The sequence below is a fragment of the Hippocampus comes genome, unplaced genomic scaffold (assembly GCF_001891065.2).
Source record: "Hippocampus comes isolate QL1 unplaced genomic scaffold, H_comes_QL1_v1.1 scaffold207, whole genome shotgun sequence".
NCBI classification, from domain to species: Eukaryota; Metazoa; Chordata; class Actinopteri; order Syngnathiformes; family Syngnathidae; genus Hippocampus; species Hippocampus comes.
In genome coordinates, this window is record NW_017805146.1 from 237,159 (window position 1) to 251,115 (window position 13,957).

The 13,957-nt window shown below is 46.2% G+C and overlaps 3 protein-coding genes across 4 annotated transcripts in view; 2 read left to right on the top strand and 1 right to left on the bottom strand.

Moving 5' to 3' along the window:
* The first annotated feature begins 244 nt into the window (after positions 1-244).
* On the top strand, positions 245-5,133 carry LOC109514575 (probable histone deacetylase 1-B). Its single transcript, XM_019867805.1, has 12 exons — positions 245-479; positions 898-1,010; positions 1,916-2,033; positions 2,107-2,181; positions 2,260-2,398; positions 2,581-2,722; positions 2,802-2,894; positions 2,967-3,075; positions 3,810-4,190; positions 4,366-4,521; positions 4,581-4,623; positions 4,700-5,133. The coding sequence occupies exons 1-12, from the start codon at positions 431-433 to the stop codon at positions 4,725-4,727; spliced, it is 1,446 nt and encodes a 481-aa protein (XP_019723364.1). The 5' UTR covers positions 245-430; the 3' UTR covers positions 4,728-5,133.
* Positions 5,134-5,151: 18 nt separating this feature from the next.
* Positions 5,152-8,802, bottom strand: eif3i (eukaryotic translation initiation factor 3, subunit I). Of its 2 annotated transcripts, XR_002168008.1 has the most exons (12): positions 8,670-8,802; positions 8,333-8,425; positions 8,014-8,101; positions 7,866-7,931; positions 7,625-7,774; positions 6,916-7,043; positions 6,707-6,817; positions 6,197-6,286; positions 6,042-6,115; positions 5,559-5,651; positions 5,337-5,481; positions 5,152-5,239 (listed from the first exon to the last, which is right to left on the bottom strand). XR_002168008.1 is itself a non-coding variant. In XM_019867866.1 (11 exons), exons 1-11 carry the CDS (start codon positions 8,670-8,672, stop codon positions 5,400-5,402), a joined length of 978 nt encoding a protein of 325 aa, XP_019723425.1. In that variant the 5' UTR covers positions 8,673-8,802; the 3' UTR covers positions 5,292-5,399. The 2 variants fall into 2 exon arrangements, 1 of the variants encoding a protein (XP_019723425.1); XM_019867866.1 differs by lacking the exon at positions 5,152-5,239 and having other exon boundaries at positions 5,292-5,481.
* Positions 8,803-9,370: 568 nt separating this feature from the next.
* LOC109514592 (tyrosine-protein phosphatase non-receptor type 2-like) overlaps positions 9,371-13,957 on the top strand; it is a 5,353-nt gene continuing 766 nt past the window's right edge. The window contains exons 1-9 of the mRNA XM_019867842.1: positions 9,371-9,745; positions 10,556-10,646; positions 10,719-10,819; positions 11,039-11,137; positions 11,400-11,537; positions 11,641-11,850; positions 12,382-12,543; positions 12,615-12,766; positions 13,368-13,442. Of these exons, the coding sequence (XP_019723401.1) occupies positions 9,689-9,745; positions 10,556-10,646; positions 10,719-10,819; positions 11,039-11,137; positions 11,400-11,537; positions 11,641-11,850; positions 12,382-12,543; positions 12,615-12,766; positions 13,368-13,442 (1,085 nt within the window). The 5' untranslated portion in view covers positions 9,371-9,688. The remainder of the gene's footprint in view (positions 9,746-10,555; positions 10,647-10,718; positions 10,820-11,038; positions 11,138-11,399; positions 11,538-11,640; positions 11,851-12,381; positions 12,544-12,614; positions 12,767-13,367; positions 13,443-13,957) is intronic.

Consider the following 13,957-nt stretch of genomic DNA (forward strand, 5'->3'; position numbering starts at 1 on the left):
GACAGAGCCAGCTATCATCGTTCACTTCAAAGAGTCGGCTCTTTGTACCGGCTCGTTCGCGACCGACACATCACTAATCGACAGCCGATGTTCCACAAACGCAAACTACAAAATTGGAAGAAATTGTCGCTCCCCCTCTGTTCATTAGGGGGGAAAAGAGGAAAATCATAGTAAAGCAAGATTTATTTGTGATTAAGAATAAAAATGGAAAACCAAACTGTGAGACTTTCCCTTAACCAGACAACAAACGAGGAACATACTGTTAGTACAGCAGTCAAGAAAAGCGTCCAACTTTCTGACATGAAACAAAAGAGGTATCAGTGTTCCACTAACTTTACATGGAATAGGGTAAGCAGCTCCCAAAAATGCACCAGCTCACGTCGCCATCTTGGCGCCCTCCCCCAGGTAGTGGCTTAAAAGTGGGTGTAAAATGGCGCTGTCGCAAGGAACAAAGAAGAAAGTTTGCTATTACTATGATGGTAAATACCCCTGTTTGTGCCCTACTCTGTGCATTGAATGGCGCTTTGGGCGGGCCGTGGACGCTTTGAAATGCCCGCCTGATAGCTCTTTAAAAGTGCGACGCCGGTCGGGCTCGACGGTTTTGCAGCAGACGGCTAACTAGCTCGCGTGCTAAACTAACAGACATGCTGCTAGTGTAAATGCACAGAAGCTCATATCGTTTTGTCAAACTAAGACTAAACCACATTATAACTTTAATGCATCACAAGCGCTTATTGTGTACGTTTAAGGTGAATAGTGTGACTTTGGCAAGGGTCTCACTATAGCTAAGGAGTGCTAGAGACCCTCGCGAACCTGGCTGTCAATCAATGACAATTAGGTTGTGACTCCACGAATCAGAATCCGTGTCATCATTGTCATTTTAATTTTGTATTTTAGGTGACGTGGGGAACTATTATTACGGCCAGGGCCACCCCATGAAGCCCCACAGGATCCGGATGACACACAACCTGCTCCTCAACTATGGCCTGTACAGGAAGATGGAGATCTACGTGAGTTTTTTTTTTAATTTGACGTGAGTTGTAAATCCTATAGAAACCTGAAATTAGTATTTCACAATACAAAACATCTTTATTTTTATAGTGCGTTCACAACAGCTGCAACAAAGAGATTTACAAAACATTTAACATAAAATAACAAAATACGGTATTTTAATAAAACGCATACCATAAGACGTGCAATCAGAACCATATTGCAGCATACCCCTTGTTGTTTGAAGCAGTTCTAGATGACCGAGGAGAGAATCCAAGTGTCCTTTCACCAGTGGATCAGAGATATCACTCTCAAAATGTGCACACATCTGTGACAAGCTAAATCTGAAAGTAAACAAGAAGCAGTAGCGTCCATTGACGAAAAAAAGAGATCGGTTCACTTCTTCTGTCCCATGTAAATCCGCTTCAATTCCAAGCAGATTTACGCATCCGCACTCCAAGCTGACACTCTCTCTCCTCCTGCTCACCTCCAGCAGCCAGACATCTAGCCGCTGACTGTCCAACAGCACCGACATCTCCACTGAACAAAACGGGGCTGTGACACATGCTACCCATTACAGGCGCAAAAAAACACAAGTGCTGCCCAGCACAGACAGTCAAATGGCGCTGACATTCCTCCCCATCAAAATCAGTGCTGGTACACGCGTGCTGCCGAGAAGGTGCAACCACCAAGCACAGATTATTCTTCTTTGACAAATGCTGTGGCCAAAACGCTGAAAACAGTCCACCACGGGTCCACATATGACAAAACAATATGCAGACATACATTTTTAAAAAATTTTTGCTAATCTTTAAGGGGACATTATTCAAATGTTATTGACAAATTAAGATTTATAACACAAGTGTGAATGGTAATGAATTCATTTTGACTTGGACTTGCATCATGTGACCTGACGTGTCCGTAGAGGCCGCACAAAGCCAGCGGCGAGGAGATGACCAAATACCACAGCGACGACTACATCAAGTTCCTCAGGTCCATCAGGCCGGACAACATGTCGGAATACAGCAAACAGATGCAAAGATGTGAGATTTTTTTTTTTTTTTAGCTGATGTTAAATGCGCAAGTTAAAATCACAGTTGTATTTTCCCCACGCAGTCAACGTTGGAGAAGACTGTCCGGTGTTTGACGGCTTGTTTGAGTTCTGCCAGCTCTCCACGGGCGGCTCCGTGGGTGCGTTTGTCCAACTGAGCTGCACATTCTCCAATAATCCCCACAAGGACACTTGAAATCATTTTCATGGATTTCCAGCGGGCGCGGTGAAGCTTAACAAGCAGCAGACCGACATCGCCGTCAACTGGGCGGGAGGACTCCACCACGCCAAGAAGTCGGAGGCGTCTGGTTTCTGCTATGTCAATGACATCGTGCTCGCCATCCTTGAGCTGCTCAAGTAAGCCCCGGTGAATTTCTAAGATGCGAGGTGCAGCGTTACCGTGAAAAACGTGCTCGGAAAGGAGCGCTGTATCACGGGAGGTCTTCATTTTTTTTAAAGCGGCCCTAAAGGACTGTAGATATCGTAGATTCCCAACAGCCTTGAAGCCACCGTGTCCATTCCTCCCGTTTTGCACGCAGGTACCATCAACGCGTGTTGTACATCGATATCGACATCCATCACGGCGACGGCGTGGAGGAGGCGTTCTACACCACTGACCGCGTCATGACCGTCTCCTTCCACAAGTACGGCGAATACTTTCCGGGCACTGGAGACCTGAGGGTGAGATGGATTCCCGCATCTCGGGCTTCTCTGGCGATGTTGCACGAGATGATCACGGTCCGCCTGGGCTAACTTGTAGGACATCGGCGCCGGGAAGGGAAAGTACTACGCCGTTAACTATCCACTGAGAGACGGCATCGACGACGAGTCTTATGAGGCCATCTTCAAACCTGCAAGTGCTTTGCATCATACTCGGTCAAGGCCAAACATGTTCAGCATCACTTAGTGTCTGTGTGGCTTATAGATCATGGCCAAAGTGATGGAGATGTACCAGCCGAGTGCAGTGGTCCTGCAGTGTGGCGCCGACTCCCTGTCAGGAGACAGGCTCGGCTGCTTCAACCTCACCATCAAAGGTACGCACACGCAAACATGGGCTGGAACGGGATCTAAAAGTAGCACAACAACACAATTGCGCCTTTGTACCAATAGCAACGTGACAAGTCGCTGCCATCTTGGAGAACCCCTCAGAGTTTGACTGAGAAATTAGTTCTATTGTTTGACTTGAAATTTGAAGATTTTCTATCGGCAATATCACGCAAAAAAAACGTCTCCCAAAGAGGCAATTTTTACAACCCTGCCCCCCCCCCCAAAAAAAATCACCCATTATCGGATTTCCAGAATTGTTGGAGCTCCTTGTTCTTGGGCATAACCATTTTGACACATTAACAAAAACAAAAATCATGTTAAGTTACAGCAAATAAAATGCAGCATACCGCTGTTGCAAAGTGTCTGCCTAACCCAGGGGTAGGCAAGTCCGGTCCTACAGAGCCGCAGTCCTGCTTGTTTTAGAAGTTCCCTCTTCCACCACACCCGATTCAAATAATCAGAATCGTTCGGAGGCTTTTACAGAGCTTGCTGATGACCTGATCATTTGGATCAGGTGTGTTGCAGCAGGGAGAGACGGAAAACATGCAGGACTGCAGCTCTGACCCTGGCCTAACCCAATGTGAGCGTTGCGGGTCATTAGCAGTAACGCTAAAAGGCCACTAGGTGGCAGTATTACTTTGCAGGTGCCTACTTGCCCCAGGAGTTTTATGACGCCATGGTTGTTGTCAGCCATGAGCTTAACCTGTCGTGTCGTTCGCAGGTCACGCCAAGTGCGTGGAGTACATGAAGAGCTTCAACCTGCCGCTGCTGATGCTGGGCGGGGGCGGCTACACCATCCGCAACGTGGCGCGCTGCTGGACCTACGAGACGGCGGTGGCGCTGGACTGCTCCATCCCTAACGAGCTGCCGTACAACGACTACTTTGAATATTTCGGGCCCGACTTCAAGCTGCACATCAGCCCGTCCAACATGACCAACCAGAACACGGACGAGTACCTGGAGAAGATCAAGCAGCGCCTTTTCGAGAACCTCCGCATGCTGCCGCACGCACCCGGTGTCCAGATGCAGGCCATACCCGAGGACGCGCCGCACCCCGACAGCGCAGATGAGGACGATGAGGACCAGGACAAACGCATTTCCAGTAAGTAAAGGCGGAAAATGACCAGGTCTGCTTTCTACTCCCATTTTCACACCACTTACTGTCACAGTGGGAAAAGGAAATTGCGGGGCCGACCCATTCTGCGTTTGTTAGGTACAAAATAGGCAGCGTCATTTTTATTTATTTATTTAGCCACACTGTTTGCTTTGTGCTTCAGTTCGCGCTCACGACAAAAGGATAGCATGCGACGAGGATTTCTCGGACTCCGAGGATGAGGCCGAGGGTCAGGGAGGCGGCCGGCGGAACGCGACCAATCATAAGAAGGCCAAGCGGGTGAAGAAGGAAGAGGAGCGTGACGGGGACGAGAAGAAAGGCAAGTCTTTTTCCTTTCATGGGGGAAACATGCATTCATCATTTTTTTCTACTTTGCAGAAGTGAAGGAGGATGACAAGGAGGAAAAGATGGATACTTCAGTGTAAGAACATTTAAGTCCCAAAAATGTTTCCAACTATTTCCAAAGCAACATTGTTTTTTTTTTTTTTACTTTTTAGAGCAAAAGAAGAAGTGAAGACTACTTGAAGTGCGTTGACTGCTGTTTCTAAGTTTATGGGAGCACGTACCTCAGTTGGCGCCACCTGCACCAGTGCACCACATCGAACAAAACCAACTCTGGTCATTTTGTTTCATTGTGCTCCATCCAAGATGAAGAACTCCATCCTTGCCCAAATGAGCCTGTTCAGTATCACTTTTATTTTGTGATACATATTAAGAGTCTGTTTGTAATGAGACTGAATGTGCGTAATTATCTTCCTTGCCATGTTTCCACATTTAAGTTATTCTGAAAGCTTCCTATAGTTTTTTTTTTTATTGTGCTTGAATCTGAACAAATTTTTTGATATAAGCAAGTCCTCTTATTTTGTGTTTGTGTACAAAGAGAGTGTGACGTTGCTTTCAGAATGTGTTTTTGCCTTTGTTATTAAAAAAATGAAAAACATTGGGAGCGTTTGAATTTTGGACAAATCACACAGGTGCAACTTCCAAGTCAGAACTGTTTAGTGAAGGTGGTCGGAACAGATGTGTGTGTACGTGTGTGATGGGAGGTGTCAAGTCTTAAAACGGCAACGTTTTATTTTTATTTTTTTTAAAAAAGGGACCTGGGTTGTTGGAGCTGTGGATGCCCACTTGGCACAACTCTTAAGATGGATGCCCTATTGTTGCAAGTCTCAAAAAAGCGGCTGGTGCGCGTGCTTTTCACACCTCCAGCTCAAAGTCAAAGTACTGCGGGTCAAAGTAGTGAATCCTCACATATCCATCCTCTCCTCCACTGCTGTAACTGGAACACGGGCACAGAAACGCAAATAAGCACAAGAGCAAACACAGGAAACGGTGCTTCTGGACGGGTTCTGGTACCTCTTGCCGTCCGGGTGGAACGACACGCAGTTGATGGGTCCGAAATGTCCCTTAACTCTGCCAAACTCCTCCTCATATGCGGCGTGGAAGAACCTGAGAACCGCGAGCGTTAATAACAAAAACATGACTTACTCTGTATTCTTTTCCACGCCGACAGAAAAAGCAAATGACAATGGCATTGATCAAAACACGTTTCGCTCACTCTGAAACACATTTTAACCTTCAGCATTAGCTTCTTGCATCACCTTCAAGAGAAAATATTTTTTTTCCCCACATGCCTACCGTAAATAACTGCTTTTCTTAGAGTACACTATTTTTTTTTTTTAAGAAATGTCACATTTGAAATAAAAGCACATTTCCCCCAATAACAGTAAACTAAACGGAATTCGTTTTTCTCCTCGATTGCAAACGGTAGCATCTTTCGACAACCAGCTAAGGCAGGTGGCAATTTTTGAAATCCGGTTTTGCTTTTTGGTGTCTCACCTGGCCTCAAACTTGCCAATCCTGGTGGAGGTGGTGGTCACCTCCATGGCCTCCTGACCGCCGCCCATCACCACCTGTGTCGCGTACACATATCACGTTGAGTGTTGCAGAGACACACACAAACACACTCTAACCTCACTTTAGGGGACACTTACGTGGTCCATGATAGGCGAGATGGAGGCCGAGTTGACGGGTCTCTCGGTCCTGAATGTCTTGATGTGGTCCAGGGAGGCCGAATCAAAGAGCTGAGTCGCGTCACACACGACACACAAACACACACGAACAAAAATGAGCAGTGGTTATTCTTGGACAGGTACCAATATGTGTGTTCAAGCACATTTAAAGAAAAAGAACTAATCATTTCACCACTTTTCCCCCAAAATTTGTTATCGCAGTTTTTTTTTCCACGTGTGCACAACACACAAAATTCAAGATGCATTGTGGGATACACTGTGGGCACGACATAGGACACAGCATATATTCATTCCACATTGAAACATCGCTACCGGTATGTCAAACGTACTGTTGAGTCGACGGTGTGATTTTGACCACAAGCAAAGAGCCCAAAACAGGCTCATAACTTGAAAAACTTGTAAGCGGCGGTACGAATAAGTCAACGCAACCGTAAAGATGCGGCATCAGTGTGTGTACGGGAAGGCGCTAACCTTGGCAGTGTTGTCCTTGGATGCAGTGATGACCATGGTAAGGTCCACTGACGTCTGGATGTCATTGATCTGCTTGTTGTGCTCCTTGATTGTCTTCAGGATGTCCCCTGACTGGGCGCCGCCACCGATGACGACAACAAAAGTGCGCTCAATTATGAACGTGGGAAACGCTAACGACGCGCGCGCCAATAAGATGGCCGGTCGCCGACCTTGGCGCTGAACTGGTTAATCTCGCCGTTTTCGTGCCCGGCGATGACAAACTCGCCGAGTGGCCCCCACACGGCGCTGGTGATCTTGTGGTCGTTGCACGGGACGGTCAGGTAGGGCTGGTTGTCAGCTGTGAGGAAAGAATGGCTCTTTATCGCTATTTTTTTCCACTTGTGCTACAGCTAGCAATCTGAGGTGAGGCCGCATGATTATGATCATATTGAAAGTCACAAGTAATTTGATTACGGCTGGACAGGATAACAGCCTCATTTTTCGGCATTGGGTACTTGTGGGGGCTGCCGAGACCAGCCGCCGGTCTGAAAAAAAGAGTTTCGTGTACCGCCAATTGCGATCAATATTGTCATCAGGATTATTAAGGTTAATCGTGGCAGCCAAAACTGTGACCATGAGGAAATATTGATTAATTGCCCGAATGTCAACTGAGCTTTATTTATAAAGCACTTAAATATGACAAAAAAGGTCAGGTATACCAGTTCAGAGTTTAACTTTGCCTGTTCAGTTAACAAACACGTTATCGGATCATTTGCATAATTTCTCATGGAGGCGTGTCTTATGTCTTTTTAAAATTGTGTGACAGCTAAGAATGTTTAAATGTTATTTCAAACATTTAAATGTGAATTGAAACATGGCCACAGTTCGGTTTCCACCGGTTCAACCGTTTAGTCCGTCCGTCAAATCTCAACATGATACCAATTTGTTGTGGATCCCGTAGGTCGAAGAAGTTGAGGAAGCACTGGTAGCCCATCTGCTTGTCCGTGGAAAACATGATGATGTTGCCACTGAAGTCGAAGCCACACGTTCTGACCGCAGAGTTGGTATTGACCAAGGCCAACTGTTTACCTGGAAAAGGATCACATCGATGACAGTCTCAATTATCGAGCTGACCCAGACGCAGATTACCAATTAGGTGCGATGAAGAAAGTTCACTCACCCGTCTCGCAATCCCACAGCCGACAGCTGTTGTCTGCCGAACCCGTCAACACGTTCTTGGTGTCCCCTGGTGAAGAACGCGCTAAGGAAGCGGCCACCGAGGACTGTGGAACAATTAATGACAAATATTTGGGGAATTCTTAGGATACAGTCGCAGTCGACACACCACACCGCTCCTGTGTGTCCATTGTAGGTGCCCAGACGCTCGCCGTTCACGGAGTACCACACATTTGCAACCTAGAGGGGAGAGGGGGAAAAAAGTATATTATTGAATTGCAAACCAAAATTAGGCGGGGTTTCACCAGAGATGTAACCCCCCCCCCCCAAAAAAAAACTATGTATCACACTGAGTCAAAGATGTGACAAAATCGAAAGCAGTCATTTGCATTTTTATGGGCTGCTTCGTGCTGACACATAAGCAGCAGATTCTAACAACGTGTAAATATGCTTCACTTTTGTCAAACTCACAGTGTCCTTAGCCACGGAGAAGATGAGGTCCCCTTCTCTGTTGTACTTGAGCTGAGTGATGGACCTCTCGTGGCCCTGAAGTAGAATGGGTTTCTATGGAGAAAAGAGGGAGAGGAGCTCATGACGAAAACCAGTTTTGCCGATTTATCACATTATTATATTTGACGGAGACTGACAACATAAACCGTATTCTACAGACAATACGCAGCTGTTGAGCAGTGCTGTTTCATACTCCATGTAGCTAACGAGACGTCACCGGAAAAGCTAACATTTGCCGCGCAAGAGCCTTGAAGTACACACACGGGCATACTATTAAAAAAACACAACATATACTAACCATGTTTACCAGCCGAGTGGTATATCTCGGTTTCAGAAAATTCAGTAAGTCCAAGTAAAGAGAGAGCAAACGGACACTCGTGTTTCTATCGGAGTAGCCGTGACTGAAAGGAAGTGACGTTGGACTTATGTCCCGCAGCAAATACAGGCAGGTGCGCCCTCTAGTCTATTGGAGTGTAATGTCAACGGTCGCAACGTAACTGTTGCATTTCGGGTGCTGATTTGATTGGTGAAAATGATCGTAAATCAATATTTCGTAGTTGATATTTGTGTTTGTATTTATTTTGATATCATACGCTTAATTATTTGGTGTGTGCGTGTGTGTGTGCGTGTGTGTGCGCGCGCGTGTGACACGTACACACAAACATACACACTTAAACGCACTTTAAAAAAACTATTTTTTGTAATGTATTTTGTAAAATATGGTAGAATTATTCAAAATTTGAAAAATACAATTTATAAGATCAAATGTAATTTGCTATTTTTGAGATTGAATATGACGTATTATTTCGTAGTTAAAATTTTTGTAAGTATATTTTCATTTTGACTGCACATGTTACATATACATAGTAAAATGATTTACAATATTTTACAAAATGAAATCTGTACAATAATGTAATTATTTGGTCACACTAAGAATACAATTTATTCATTTTTACCTATAAATAACATTTTGAAAGTAAAAAATATTTTCATTTTCATACACGGTTTTGATAAATATTAAATACAATTTTTAGTGCCACCACTCGCTCGAAGATCTCTGTCGCTTTTGACAGTCGCCCAAGGACCCTTTGTCTGCGCATGCGCACATCATCTCACGTCATCCGGCGAGAAGAGACGATCAGTTAAAAAAAACTTACCACGGGGAAGTCGTAATTCTCCTCGCACGCACAAAAGAAGCCCTTTTTTTCCTGTTTTTGGGGTTTGTTTTTGATGTTCTTTGTGAACATCAGCGGGTCGTCTGACGATATGAGTTAGCTTATCTTGACAGGTAATTTTGCTGGCATTGCCTCGGTGAAAATGGAGCGGGAGTTTGAGGACATTGAATCGGAGGGCCGGTGGCACAAATTGTACATGGTAAGTCAAGTTAGCATGTTGCTAACGTTTAACAGTCCAGAGCTGAGTGAGTCGGAAAAAAAGGAAAAACTGTGTCTTTGGCAAAGTTAATGTTAATAATCGACAGTACCAGCATGCCCCTAAAAATAGTAATTATACATTTTTTACATCAACCTACTTGTGGGGGCGCTGGGAGAAGGAAGAAGGATACAGGAATGGTAGGGAAGGAAGATGGAAAGAAATAAGGGAAAAAAGAACGGTTAAAAAATGCAAGGAAGGAATCAATGACAGAAAAAGGATTTTTGGGAGGGAATCATTGAAGGATGAATTCAAGGATGGAATGAAGGAAGAATGAGGGAAGGAGGGAAAGGATTCAGCACCACTATTGAAAATCCTAAACCTATCCCAAACTACAAAGCCAGGCAAGAAACTCAACCCGAAATCCTAATTTTTGAACCCTAATCCTTGCTCTGCACTTGTGTCAGTGAATGAACTTCCGAAGGTTGTATCAAAATTGTTGCAAGTCCGAATTTGGTTTGAAGAGCGTTCCATTGTTTGAAGGTGGGTATGTCGAGCATTGACAAGCTCAAACTGCGTTTAAAGAAATAGCCATCATCACGTGGAGACTGTAATGAAATGAAAAGTGTATACCGACTTGTGGGCTCACCCTGTAAATTCCGTAACAATTTTTCATTTCCAACAAAAGACTAAAATCATCCCCCAACCGTGATAATTGTGCTGACACTACTTTGATAGTGCCATGACCACGACCTACTATCAGTCATCACTGATTTCATTTTAAAACAAGTCATTTCTGCTGCTATTCTCTAGGAGATCCGAAGTCAGTCCCACGAGTGCTCCTACAAAGTGGCCAAGTATCCCGAGAACCGGAGCCGCAACAGATACAGAGATGTCAGCCCGTGTACGTTTCGTCCTCGCCTTTCTCGCCGTATTCAAAACTCCCGACAGTAACTTGCTCCCCCGCCTCCCGCAGTCGATCACAGTCGAGTGAAGCTGAAGAGCGCCGACAACGACTACATCAACGCCAGCCTGGTGGTGATGGAGGAAGCGCAGAGATGTTACATATTGACTCAGGCAAGTCGTGGGCATCGAGCGACACAAGTAGAGCCATTTTGTGCCGATCGGAGCCCCGTTTGCATCTGTTCGAGGAGTCGAGACACAGCCGTTGACATGAGCGGTGGGACGAGAACACTGCCCCGTTGTGCTTCATTTTTCGCCGCGACTTTAAGATGCACATTTCAGATTGCTTGTCTCGGATGGAGCCAACATGTTTTTTGCTGTGCTTGTCTGCAGGGTCCCCTCAGGAACACGTGTGGCCACTTCTGGCTCATGATCTGGGAACAAAAGACCAAAGCCATCGTCATGCTCAATAGGGTGATTGAGAAAGGCTTGGTAAGCGTCACATCTCTGCCAAGTAGCCCAGCAGAAGTGGGGCAAAAAAGTGGCACGAGGCTTCTGCTCATGCCATAGTTTAATTCCTCCATATTGGTAACTTCAGTTTGTACTTTGTGTAGTCTAGAACTAACCTTTGCTCACGCGTGGCATGGACGTTCCCGACATGGCGTTGACCCTGACGTCTGTGCGTCCACTCTTTCAGGATATACCGTCGTGCGGCGTCTCATCGCTTTGCTCTCCTTTCTTCTTTGTCCGTTAGGAAAAGTGCGCTCAGTACTGGCCCGTGGCCGAGGAGCGCGAGATGGCATTCAGGGACACGCGCTTTCTCGTCACACTGCTGTCGGAAGACGTGAAGTCTTACTACACCACCAGAGCGTTGGAGCTGCAGAACATGAGTGTCGGTGTTCATTTTTGCTCGTCAATCTCCTCGCTAGCAAGCCTTCTGAAAACTTCAAACGGTCCACTGCCCAAACCAGCAATTTCCAAATCTGTTGTGGCAGACTGGGGAGAAGCGGGAGATCCACCACTTTCACTACACAACATGGCCCGACTTCGGTGTGCCCGAGTCGCCGGCGTCCTTCCTCAAATTCCTGCTGAAGGTGCGCGAGTCCGGGGCGCTGGGCACCGACCACGGCCCCGCCGTGGTGCACTGCAGCGCCGGCATCGGACGCTCGGGGACCTTCTCGCTGGTGGACACGTGTCTCGTGCTGGTGAGAGATTTCATTTGCCGACGAAACCTCAGTGAAGCAGAGGCAACTGCTCGAGTAACCAATGTAATCACTTGCGGAATGGAGGTTTTTGTACATTTTTATCATAATCTTGCATACGTTATCATTAATCTGCGATTATCTCACCCCCTCCCTCCCAGTCATAAAGCGAGCATCCATGCTGGACGGATACAATTACAGAGGCCGTTTGTGTGCGTTGGTGCTGTTGTTTTGGTTAGCAACTGAATTCCAATGGACTGAGCAGATATTTTTTGAACAGTCGTGTCGATGAAGCAAGACCATTCTGCACACGACCCTTTGTTTTCCCCTCTGATGGGGAAAAAGGGAGGCGTATTTATTTTTGTCTTCTAGATGGACACTGTTTACGTGCTTTGGTGCTGCTGTTTTGGTGAGCAACAGAGTGCACAGGGGCTCAGCGGTTAATTCTTAAATGTCCACGGGTGAACAATCCTGCCTCCGAACCGAGATCATTCACATACTACTCGGAGGTGTCCGTTTATTTTTGTCCGGCAGATGGACAGAAGGAAAGAAGAGTCGCCGTTGGACATCCGGAGGATCCTGTTGGACATGCGAAAGTACCGCATGGGTCTCATCCAGACGCCCGACCAGCTGCGCTTCTCCTTCATGTCCGTCCTCGAAGGAGCCAAGTGCATCTTGGGGGACTCGTCGCTGCAGGTAAAGGCACTCGCGCCGTCTATGTCCGGAGCGCCAACGCGCGGCGCTAACGTCGGCTTCCCGTCTCGCAGACTCAGCGCCGGCAAGACCAGGAGCCCACTGCTGACTCGCCGGAGAGATGCAACGGCGGCCAGCAAGCAGGACCGACCGGCGAGGAAAACGACGACAAACATGACAGCGAGAGGCCAAGCCAGTCGCCAGAGCAGGACAACAGCACCACGCAGTCAGTAGAGATCACCAACCCATCAATCAGTGATGTGTTTTTTGTTGTTGTTTTGTTTTAATCGGGCCTATTTGATCCATTCGGGTGAGTTAATTGATCGTGGCAATTATAAAAAACATATTTTTGATATATATTTATATTTTTTTCGGAACACTGATGACATCGTGGACAGAGCTAATTTCCAAAAAGCACCATTCAGTTCACGGTTGCCAACGTCACAACTTTTCTGCCCTCTCTCGTGAATATTTTTAAAAGAAATTAATTGAATCCCGAACAACAGACCAAACGAGTGGAATCATTTTTACGCCTGCGAACCGCGCAAGGATGTTCGGCTAGGATAACGGAGGGATGGAGTCAAACGTTAATACTCATTTCTGTTGCTTCGGCGGATGCCGATGCAAGTTCATTCAGGCTTGGGGCAGTTTCAAAGCTTGTTTGGTATCAGGAGAAATAAAGCAAATACCAACAAGGGGAAAAAAACCCCAAAAGGCAAAAGATGTTTTGAGTTACCTTCAACAAAACTGAAACATCCAAACCCTAAGCTTTGGTTTTCGCTCCATATTGTCCAGCCCTAATTGAATATCCGTTTCCTTTTGGACAGCAAACGACGTCGGGACGAGAGTTTCTCCACAGGCCAAAGCCAGAGGACCGATGCTGCCGACAAGAAGCGGAAAAGGTGATGATGCCGCAGTGCAAATGCGGGACCTGCTTTGCTATGCAGTCGAAGGTGCATGTGCTTGACGAGTGTGCTCTTTGTCCACACTAGTAAGACAATTCAGCACATAGCGCTTGAAGATGGATATCAAGAACAATGAACAAATGCTCCCGGGCTACTGTGCCGCACTCTTTTAACACTACTAGGACAACCAGTATGTGTCACGCACTAGTGAACTCCAGGGCCCTTCTAGTAGCACCAAAATGTCCGCTTGAAGCTTCAATTTGCTCGTAACATGCCGAGCATGTCAAAGTACTTGTACTTTGCTAAAAAATGTCTTTCAGAACTGGGGGATAGAATAATAGCAAGTTATTCTACCACTGCGCTGAATTTTCTTACGAGTGAGGACAAAGAGCGCATTAGTCCATGGACCCAAAGCTGGATATTGAGTTGAGGCTCAACAGCTTTTTTTTTTTAACTTGCTTATGACCCAGAAATTGTCTACATTTTCCCTAGAACGGTGATGCGGGGGGGGG

What these genes read in the sequence shown, in the direction of transcription:
- LOC109514575 (XM_019867805.1), top strand. Translation starts at nt 431, where the DNA reads ATGGCGCTGTCGCAAGGAACAAAGAAGAAAGTTTGCTATTACTATGAT. An exon ending in ATGAGGCCATCTTCAAACCT is followed by an intron (nt 2,895 to 2,966) that starts GCAAGTGCTTTG and finishes TGTGGCTTATAG; the next exon opens with ATCATGGCCAAAGTGATGGA. An exon ending in GAAAAGATGGATACTTCAGT is followed by an intron (nt 4,624 to 4,699) that starts GTAAGAACATTT and finishes TTTACTTTTTAG; the next exon opens with AGCAAAAGAAGAAGTGAAGA.
- eif3i (XM_019867866.1), bottom strand. An exon ending in GCTGTGGGATTGCGAGACGG is followed by an intron (nt 7,775 to 7,865) that starts GTGAGTGAACTT and finishes ATCCTTTTCCAG; the next exon opens with GTAAACAGTTGGCCTTGGTC. An exon ending in ACGGGATCCACAACAAATTG is followed by an intron (nt 7,044 to 7,624) that starts GTATCATGTTGA and finishes CTTTCCTCACAG; the next exon opens with CTGACAACCAGCCCTACCTG.